We start from the raw sequence: 11,056 nt of genomic DNA on the forward strand, positions 1-11,056 counted from the left end.
TGCTTGGCTGCTTAAGTTACTTTTACTGATGCATTTATCACGTTTAACATAATTTCATTTCAGCTGTTGTTGATATTCCAACCTCTTAAGCTAGAATTAGCATTATTAATAGCCTGATTTAGGCAGGTTATCCATCAGAATCTCGTCATTGATTCCCTTAAAATTTACTTTTGAATGGCTGTACTAATACATGTATGATGCTTAAGTGAGACCACTGGAGAAGGGAAGTTCACTGCCTTTTGCTGCATTTTTCTGTCTGCCTAGAGCTGTATTCAAACTGTAGCTTTAGTTATAACCATGGTTACTAGACAGTGTGATACCCTGCTAAAAATACACTTTTCTCTGTGCATCAGCTGCAATTACCTGTTGTGGATGTCCTTCGATGGAATTTGGGGTCTGAATGCTTTTACAGTTGGGCAGGGGTTTTTGACTGAGGTTATCTCACTTCACAAGTTCTTCATGTCTTCAGGGTTTTGTCTGCTATTGTAGGATCTTTATTGGTACTGTTGATAAGAAAAATAAGCTCTTGCAAGACTTTGAGATAATCAGAATTACTACCAGTAATGTTAACATGCCATAGTTAATGCTTCATTTTAACACACTCATTACTGTTGCTTTAGGTCAGAGGTCCAGCTTAAAGTACTGGTATGAGAAGGAGTGGTTAAGTAATGGTCACATGCATGGCTTAGCATTTTTGGAAGAAAATTACTCCCACCAGAATGCCAAGAAGATAGTAGCCACTCACCAACTTCTTGGCGATGTACAGAGAGTGATAGAAGTACTGCATGGACTGCAGCTGAAGATGAGCATATTACAGTAAGCAGTATTTAAGTATCAGTCGGCATGTTCTCAATGTGAATTAGATCTCAAATAGTAGAAAAATAACCAGAAATTCAGACTTATTTTGTGCTGCTTTGTGGATATATAACAACATAGTTTGAATTGCTAACATGATCTTGGAAAAGGACTTGGCTGTTTAAAAACTACTTAAGTGTGTTGAGGAGTGTAAATTGACTATGTGTATAGAAAAGTTGGGAAAGTATGAAGGAAAGAGGGAGAAAACTAATAACAACAGCTTCTCCTAAAGCACCTAAATAGATTTAAGTAGCAAGAAGGGGATAGGCCTATAACCTATGGCAGCATCCTTATAACACTTGCCTTCTGCATTCCAGTAATTCTAAATCATAGCTTTTCCAGCAGAAATCAGATCTTTTTGTTTGGCATAATGTGTTGCTCTTTTGTAGTGGGAGAGCAGTTGCACCTTCAGCAACCTATAGCAGTCTATTTCTATGCAAAGATTATTACAGATATATATGAAAAAATAACACATTCTGTAATCACTGTAGAAATCAAGTTTTGTGTATCCTTTCCTGTTTAAAGTCATCCTTGGGTTCTCATGACTGAAAAAGATCTTTTTCTAACTCAAATCCAGCAGTTTAAAATTGATATAATTCCATATTTGTAATTTATTAGTTGATGAATTGCATAGCAGCAGCTATTTGGAAAGCAAAGCTTTTAGTGTTTCCAGTGTTCTTTAGAACTTTTTCCCTTAAATTTAATTTGTGGTGATGCAGTAGGGCCACTGGCAGTACCTGAAATGCTTAAACAATGGAATAATGCTTAAAGCAAGAGAGTAGCAATTTTAACATAAGGTTTTGTTTTTCCATTATGGTATCATTTAGTCAGGTCTGTAAATAACCTCTTTCCTCTTTGGAGAGGGTGGAACATAAATATTCCAAAAAGACCACTCCTTAGGCCTTTTCTAGCAAGACTTTAAATCGTGACTTTTTAGTTGTAGAGTAAATTGAGATTCGCATAGCACTAAGGTATGGAGCGCTGGGCAAGTATGCAATGCTTGGTACAGTCTTTTCTTTCCCATCCTGAAGTTGGTGTGATGACCTGGTTTAATTGAAGATGAGGTGTGGTCCTGTTAGGACCATCTTGTTAAAAGCTATAGCCCTTGTTTTCTTTATCATTACATAAATCAGAAAGGATTTTAAAAATCGATGAATTAGAAGAATGATTATATTGTTGGTGCAGATCTACCATCTAGGGGAGAGGAGATGATTTCACAGCTGCCTGAAATTATTAGGAGAGCGTTGCTCAGGATTTCAAGGAGATGGCAAAGGATCAGAGGTGACTTTGACAGCTTCGGTGTAATGGGAGGGAGAGCCAGCCTTCCGAAGGCAATAGTTAAAAGGTTGTCCAAGTATTAAGCATGCAAATTTTCATCCTTATGTAGCTGGTCCATAATATTTCAATTTTCTGTCTTCTGTAAAGTTATCCCTTGCTCTTTGCTGACCAAAATAGTGCCTTTAGGTGTAGAATATCAATGGAGTGGAATAGAAAGCTTTGGTAAATGAACACTTGGCTTTCACTTTTCTAGGTGTGCCTTCAGGATTGCTCACCAAGGATATCATAGACATGCAGTCCGTGGAGGTAGAGGCGCTTGTATAAAGTGGTCTGAGCAAGTCCTTGGCAGTTGTACTAAGTGTAGTTTCCTCTGATAGACACTGAAGAAACCTTAGCTACTGTAGAACGGATTAGAAAGCAGTTACTTTGGAAGTAAAATGAGCATGTTTTGATGAGTGGTTTGGCTAACAGCTGGAAAAGCTGGATCAGCTTAATGGAGTAATTCCATCTGCCTTTGTTTGCAAGGAAGCACAGAGTGGGGTTTTGGGGCAGACCCCCTCCTTTCTGTGCAGCTGAATGCAGGTGCTTTAGGGTCAGGATTTGCTTCTGCTGCATTCTTGCAGCCTGTAGCAGCTAAGCTGCCTACCCTTTGAAGATAAGCAGATTGATTCTGCTTTGCTCTCCTTTTTACTGCTGTTTTAATGCCTGACAGACATGTGGAAGAACAGTCTCAGTTACAATGCTCACTCTAAATTACTTTGTTTGTTTGTTTTTTATATCCGTGTAAGAATCTGATACCTATAGTTGTCCCTGCTGCTGGAATAAATAATGTATTAGTCAATTTGAAAACAATTAAAATCAGAATTTTTATAAGAAGCAGGTGGGGGGCCTGTGGCATGTTGGTGTAGCAGGCAGCAGAGTTTGCTCAGCATCTTGGGATTTAAAGGAAAGTTAAAGTTTTAAAGAGAATAATAAAGTTCACCACCACCACCCCCCCATGTCCCCAGTTGTTGTTGTTGTTATTAGAGGGTAATAAAAGATCAGTGGATTGAATTTTAAAGTTTATTTTGGGGAACTACAGGCTAAAGTTTGATACTGAGTGGTTTGAGGGGGTCTTTTTGTTTTACTGGTGTTTAAAATTGTTAAAAACTTAGCTTCAGTGTACTTGACTTACCTGTTTAAAATACCACTAAAAATATCCCAGTGAAAATGAGTTTATGCTGTTAATAAATTGCAAATACTGAAGCAAAATGCTCCTTCAAGGGCAACATTGGTGAAAAGTTGTATATATCTGTTTGGAACTTATTCTTCAGTTTTTTTCTTAATGCCAACACTTGGCTTATGTGCCATGTTATAGAAATGAAAATAGTGAACCTAGCAGAACATTGTAGGAAGATACACAATTGAGGTCAGTGAAATTGTATTATTTCAGAATATTTGCGTATTTTTTACTGATTATGATGACTAAAGCATGTAGTACTTCAAATATTCTTACTTAATTTCTTTATGTAATAGAATAGTTTGCTCAGTCACTTTGAAGTTTAAATTTGGTGGGTGTTTTACCTCTTTTATGTTTGAACAGAAATAAAGAACATCCTGACCTAAAGCTTTGGTGCCATCCATGGAAGCACATTACAGTGGATGAAAAAATTCATACAAAACACATCATTCACATTGAGGAAAACTGTTGCAAGGAGGAGATGGCAAGTTATAGAACTTGGAATGGGACAGTTGAGAAACCCACAACCGTTCCTTCTGTGGAGGAATCTTACATTACAAGTGAACACTGTTACCAGAAGCCTCGGGCCTACTACCCTGCGATAGAGCAGAGATTGGTTGTGGAAACAAGAGGTTCAGCCATGGATGATGGAGTAAATAGAATAAGGGAAAATGGGGATGATGCCCTGTCAGAGAGATTTGGCTGGAATCTGGACCGAGAAATATGCAAGATGGAAAATGAATCCAAACACAATTACTCTAAGGTATTTGTATTAAAGCAGCCCTCTCTGCATAGAGGATGTGTTTGCCTGGCAAAGTGCAAAACTCAACCCTTTTTAATAGTATTTAGTTTGTTTAATTGTGTTTAGTTTTTTCCTATACTGTTAAATGTAAGTTGCCAGTACGAATTAAAATGTCTGTATTTAGATCCTCTTGCCGAAACTGCCTTAATATTTTTGTGTGATCTCTTCTCTGTGTGTCTCTATCCTCCACTAGACTAAGATTAGTTGAGCAATTAGCTTGGGTAACTGTAAGGACCCAGACAGTCTGGCTTATCAATTCTATTTCACTGTAATAAATATTAATGTATGTATTTCTGCTAGGTAAGAGAGTCTGTCTCTAAGAAAGTCTCTCCAGAGGAGGCTATTGAAATGAAATTGCTGGAAAAAGACAAAGACGGAGTTGTGAACTCACAGCTGCAGTGGCAGCTTAATCTTTTAGCTCATGTGGAATCTCTGCAAGATGAAGTCATACATAGAATGGATTTCATTGAGAAGGAGCTAGATGGTAGGTAACATTTTTCTGTTTCAAAAATTGACTGTATTTAACTGAACTACCTGTTCAAAACACGTTAACTTGAATTTTACTTCTGCACACCTTCAAAGAGATGAGTGTTGCTTTGTCAGATTTACTAATTTACAGATTTACATTTACTAATAGAAAATAGACATGCTGCTGATGTTAGGAATGCGGATTTTAAAACAAAGGTAAAATTAAAACTGAGGAGAATTTTATAGAAAAAGTTCTAGTTAGATCAACTCTAAATACTTGCATCAGATGGTATAGGGGAATATCTTCCATGTCTTTTTGCTTTCAGGTTTTTGTCATTTTCCGTAGCTCTTTTGTATATCTGAACTTCTCTGTTCTTCAGGGACTTGCTGGCTGCTTCAGCTTTTTTTTTTTTTTTTTTTTGGCCTGTGTTTTTTGTTTCAGCCTAAGGTGGCCTCTTTGGTGCACAAGGCTCTTACCTTTTCCTGTCTCTTCCAAATTCTTTACTTAAATGTCTCTTGAAATTTGTTTTCCTAGTAATGGAAAACTTCTGAACCCTTTGTGTTACATTAAACAATCCAGGAAAGTTATTTTTCTTTAAGTCTGACCGTTGGTTGTATAGTAGTTACAGCAGCAGCTTTTCTTGCAAGAGTATTGGGAATCTAACCTTTGCCAAAGTAAGAGTCCTCTCTTTGTAGTTAGTAAGGTACTGAAAAGTTGAACAACTGAAGGAATATTTCAGGCAGTGAAGATAAATCAGGCCTGTAATCTTAATGCCTATTTCCATTTATGAAGTCAGGCTTTTTGTATCTGCTGCTGAGCTGGAGGGCTGCTCAGAGCATTGCTACGCTGATCAGGAATTTTCTTGTTTCAAGGCTGGATGTGTCAATAGTTGCGTAATGCCCACTAGTTCTCTGGCAAATATTGCCTTTCGGTTAATCTAGCCTGTAATCTAGTTAGTGGCAGTGGCCACTGCTTGTTCTTTTGGCAGATGTATTCTGTCTTCAAGTTTTGTCTCCTTCCGTGATGCTGTCCCATCCCCTGAACTCGTCATAGTTCAATGTGACCACCTTTCTCGTGGTCGTATTACACTGTCGCCTGAGTTGTCTTTGGTCAGTAGTATATCTAGTCCTTGTTTCTTGCTGAGAAGCTTTAGAGGAGGAATTTATTTTCTTTGTGCAGTACTCTGCGGTTTGTGCTCTTGGATTTCATCCCTGCTTTCTGCTACCCAGTTGTTTCTGTCTTGGCTAATTGTATTCCATATTGACGACAAACTTCTTCCATTAGCATAGTTCTGTCCTTTTAGGATCTTCAATGAAAATACTGTGTAGCTGCATTTAATGCTGATCTTAAAGGTATTCTGATGGTATAAACTTCCTGTAACGCAGTGTCCTTGCTCTGGAATTGATACAGATCAGAGGAAGTTTAGCACTAGATTTCACAATATCTAGGCCTGAGTCTTCCTTCCCTGCTTTCTCCTAGGATCATCTGCTTTTTTTCCTGTAAAGATTGGTGTGAGGAGCCTGGTTTTCTGATTTCTCAAATACTGTGTGTTAAAAATACTGTCCACTGCTCTCAAGATTCACAAAAGATTTAAAGAATTCCTGTTTGTGACTTAAGGTGGTCTCTTTGTTGAGAACTGGAATAGTGACAGCTTTGTTTTTCTTTGCAGTTTTGGAGAGTTGGCTGGATTATACAGGAGAGCTGGAACCACCAGAACCCCTAGCTCGACTCCCACAACTCAAACATTGTATAAAGCAGCTTATAACGGACCTAGGCAAAGTGCAACAGATCGCACTTTGCTGCTCAACGTGAGACTAGAAAATCTTGGAGACTGTTATTGAGTGCGAAGTTGGAGCATCTGATGTCAACAGCTCTGTATATTTAAACAAAATTAGCATGCTGGTTGCATGTGATGCAGAGTGACTTCAGGGATTTGTGAAGAAGTGCTGTTCAAAGAACAGCAAAAAGGTTATTTTATCTCATCATAATTTTGGGTTTATTAGGCAATTAAAACGATATGGAAGAGGTCCATACTGTCTTCAGAGGTTGGGTGTTGGTTGATAAATTATACTTAAGTTTTCACTCCTTACAAGTTGCTCATTGAAAGGGTAGACTTTTTCATAATTAAATTGACTAAAAATTGTGCCACTGAAGAACAGAGTTCTAAGAGCCAAAAACGTTTCGTTGACAGAGGTTGTAAATAACTTTGCATAGTTTAAGTGACTTGTGTCATGTTTTATTCCTTCCGGTTTATGCATAATAGCACACAGTATTTAATCATTAGGAAATGTTATAACAGTTTTCAGACTTAGTAAGTATGAATGTCCAGCTCTAACTATAAACTGTTACATGGAGGTTTGCGAGTAACAGTGGCCTAAACCCCACTTCTATTACGTTAAATAATGTAGCAGAAGGTCACAGGTGGATTGCACTTATTTTCAGAATAAATGATTGTTTTCCATATTTATCCTGTCACTATCACATGACTTGGTACTGGGGAAACGCATGAACGTGGTGTTTATGTGCGTTCTTGAGCTCTTACACATGGTCATACTGTGCCTCCTGAAGCAGTGCTAGTGGGACACCCTTGTTGTGGCAGGATGAAATGCCGCTGTGGAAAGACTGGAGATGCGCTCAGAGTTCCAGACTTCAACAAGGTCTGTAATGGACGTTACGTAGTTTTCTACCCATTTGTTAATAATTGCCATTCCAGTTACATTTTGAAATGTAGACTTTTTTCAATACTCTGAACGTGTTCATTGTAAAGACTTACTCTATGAATGTGTGGTTTTGGGAATCAGTTTATTTTATATTTGTGTAAATAAAGCCTCAAGATCTATGCATGAGGTACTGTCCTCGCAGACAGTGAGTGGGTTACCTTAAACGGTGTATGTTCACAAAGTCCCTTTTTATACCTTAAGTTTTAATTTTCTGGTTTGTATTACTTTGTGAGAACAAGGTGAAAATGCTGCTTATGTTCAAGTCACATGATACAGTACCTTTTGAAATGTGGGTGTATTGTAAGTATTTGAGATGTTAAAAGTCTTTAAGCTGCAGATCATAGCTCCATAAATAACAGCTCTGACTTTAGTTGTCCTTCCCAAATATTGCTGAGTTAAGTTCACTGTGGAAAATGGTAAGCTGTTTTAGCAGCGAGAGGGTGTCCTTAAAAAGCTGGATTTGTTACCTTGATTTTATTGTGTGTAATGGTACCACCAAAGGGTAAAATTTAAGCACAGTTGTAATTGAAAGGCCCATAACTGTACAAATTACTAATTTTGGATATGAGTCTGTAATGTTTGTATACTGCAAAGAATAATGTAAACTTGAAATATCCAATATTATTGTAGGAGTTAAGGGTATCTACACAGTGAATATTTTATTTCCTTCAGAAAACAAAATAATTAGGCTACTCTAGGTAGTAACTAAGGCTTTTGTGCCAAGACTCATTTCAGGGAATAATTTGTCTCACGGTTTTATAGTACTAGTTGGTATATAGTGAATACAGTATATGTACAGCAGAAAAATAAACTTATTTTTCTGTAACACAGTTAGAATAAAAGTTACATGATATTTAAGAATCACTTCTCTCTCTGAAGATGAGACCAGTGCTTATACCTTGTCTCATTCCTGTTAGTGACACCTGAACTCGTGTATACTGCATAGCTCTAGAACAGGCGGCAGTAACCAGACAACCAGAACAGCGTCAGAAGGAACACCCCAGACAACTGTGAAGGTTTTGGGGTTTTTTTCAGGTGAGATCGACCAGAAAGGTGTTCCCTGGTTGAAATGTGTAAAGCAAGCACTCCGACTGGGCATCTCTCAAGAAGAACATAGCTGCGTTGTTAACAAGTCAGCTGTGCTTAGAGTTTGAGGGCGTGAAAGCAGTTAAATTCCTGAGCAGACTTTTCACTCCAGAGTGGAACTTCTTTCCAAACAATTGGTTTTTTGTGTGTTCGTTGTACGTTTTTACTTTGCCAGTTTATTTTTGCTCAGGGCAGTACTTAAGATTTGGAAGAAAAGGCGGTTCTGATGGGTGAATCAATGGCAAATACTGGAGACTTGTTTTCCTTTAGTAGAGCTAGGGAAGCCCTTGCAGATAAAGACTGAAAATATTTATTTAAAATAGAGTAGCATTTCTCATGTTCAGGAAAGATTCTTTATTGTGCTTTGCCTGGATTCATTTTTGTCCCCGTTTTTGCAAGTTTCCACATTGTTATTTCTTAGTCTGGACCAACTGTTCAGTCTGACAGGCCACTTTTTTTATTTCTTTAAATCACTGGTAAGTGAATGCAACGTGGAGCCTTGATGAAATGAGCAAACATTGCACTGTGGATACATAAGTATATTTGTCTTTGTTTATGCACTATTAGAACTGAGGGCGCTGTATATAGAATTTTGCTTTGGAGCAATATTTGCAAAACTTGAAAACTTCTGTATCTTGGTGTTTGGAATAAATAAATAGGTTTTTGTTGGTTAAGTCTTAGTAAAGTCTTTGTTTCAATTAATGATTATTCAATAAAATAATTTTGTACTTTTTTCTTCACATGGTATTGAAATGCAGGTACTGTAGTTTGACAGGAATATAGATCTTAACTGTTTCTAAAGTATGGAAATGATTGTTTTCCAGATCTGTCTCATAAAAGTATTCTTAATAGGTAAAATATATATTGTTTTATGTTGGATATTGTTTTAGCGAGGAGCTTGTACATTTTGTTCCCAAATCCTAATATATTACATGTATTAGGACCTACTATATGTAATCTGACCCTAATTTTTGTTCCTGTTTCAATGAATAGAAGACCAGGTGAATTAGGACAAGCGCTATCAGCTGTACAGTGTAAACTGCATAGAGAAAAATATGTAATTTCTATACAATTTTTGGGTGGAAATGTCTTTTGGCCACGTAGCAGTGGGTTAGCAGTTGAGTTTCAGGTAGGTTTGGGAGGGTTGAGCTGGAAGGGAACAGCACGTGGGTGCTGCGCCTGTGATGTTCTCCTGAAAGCTGCTGTGATACTTCTGGGCAGCAGCAGCAAGCTTGGTGTAGAAGCTGGGCGTTTGCTGTGTGAAGGAGCGCTGCTTTAGCATTAATGCAAAGGAAGGAGCTTCCGATTTATTTGAACAGTCCATACAGAGAAAATGCATAGGTATGGGAAGGGGAGAAGCTAGGAAGTGCTGGAGAGGGAAGTACCTGGCACAGGGCCTGAAGGCAAGGGCAGGCATCAGTCTTCCTTCAGATGTATTCCTGGTTCCATCTCTTCGCCTCCGTTTCCCCAGTAGGAGGAAAACAAGTTTGTTCCTTTGTCCTAACCGATTGCCCTTCCTAATTTCGTTCTCAAAACAAGATTCCTGTTCACCTTGAAGTTCCTCAGCCTAAGAAATCTGACACAACCATTTTAATACTCTTACTGTTATTTGACCAAAATACCGTGTCTTCTAATTACATGATCTACTGTCGATCATTGTCCTGACCGTGGAGCTCCTTCATGCTCAGTCTGATGCTAGAGTATCATCCCTGCTGCTGCAGCACTGGCACTTACTGGATTGTGCAAGTGTTCATGACTGATACTTGGTCTGTTTTTTCCAATGGCGTTGGTGAGCACCTCAAGCTATTACAGTTGTTTAGAAGAGTATTACATATCTTAGCACTAATCCTTCAGTATCTGCATAGCAACTCTCTTGTGAAGGGGAAAAACTATGTACAGCTCTTGTCTTGTTAATACCTGCCACAGCTAACCAAAAGAAGTCCATGTTCAAATAGGCAAGTAGTTAAAAACGGAAAATACCATGGGTTTTTTTCCCTATTAGAACGTACATGCAGACGGCAAAACTTGAGAACAAAACAACAAAAAAGCTGGAATTCATATTCTGCCTGCAGGGTGTTTCTGCTGGTGGTGCTTGTGTGCCATCGAGGTGTTTGGTCAGCAAAGGCTGAATGATGGCACAGGGTCTTGTTGGTTAATGCCCCACACCAAGTTTTTAAGGATGGCATGGGCCCTGTTTCCCGTGTTCAGGGATGTTGGGTGCACTGGGCTCAGGAGGAGAAGAGGAGGAGTTGTGTGCACCTCCGGAGCTTTCAGACTGTGGTGGTTTTAAGTTATGCAGATTGAGTATGTATGCTGTTGCAAGGGACACCAAGGCAAGGACCCAGTGGTGAAGCGGTGGATTTCTGTACCCTCATGTGTCAATTGGAGTACTGGTTTGCCGAATGCCACACTTTAATCTAGGCTCCAGAAATGGCTGTGTCCTCTGAATAGAGGTCCAAAGGTGCTGGAGATACTTCGGCTATTTTGCAGCTCTTCCAAATACCTTCAGAAGTCCCTTTGATCCCAGCAAATGCTTGGTGGCTGGTCTTGTGAAAGAGATGCTCAAACAGTTTGGTTTCAGGGGGGTGAGGGGGCAGAGCACAGGCTTAGATGGCAAGGTTACACAT

The 11,056-nt window shown here is 38.7% G+C and overlaps 1 protein-coding gene across 10 annotated transcripts in view; it reads left to right on the forward strand.

The window, feature by feature from the left end:
* PHF20 (PHD finger protein 20) overlaps positions 1 to 9,076 on the forward strand; it is a 71,953-nt gene extending 62,877 nt beyond the window's left edge. For all 10 annotated transcript variants that reach the window (XM_082326066.1, XM_082326068.1, XM_082326069.1 and 7 more), the window contains 4 exons: positions 621 to 816; positions 3,716 to 4,115; positions 4,455 to 4,638; positions 6,293 to 9,076. In XM_082326066.1, the coding sequence (XP_082182192.1) occupies positions 621 to 816; positions 3,716 to 4,115; positions 4,455 to 4,638; positions 6,293 to 6,435 (923 nt within the window). In that variant the 3' untranslated portion in view covers positions 6,436 to 9,076. The remainder of the gene's footprint in view (positions 1 to 620; positions 817 to 3,715; positions 4,116 to 4,454; positions 4,639 to 6,292) is intronic.
* Positions 9,077 to 11,056: the final 1,980 nt, after the last annotated feature.

This window comes from Platalea leucorodia (assembly GCF_965183815.1).
Source record: "Platalea leucorodia genome assembly, chromosome: 13".
In the NCBI taxonomy this organism is placed as follows: domain Eukaryota; kingdom Metazoa; phylum Chordata; class Aves; order Pelecaniformes; family Threskiornithidae; genus Platalea; species Platalea leucorodia.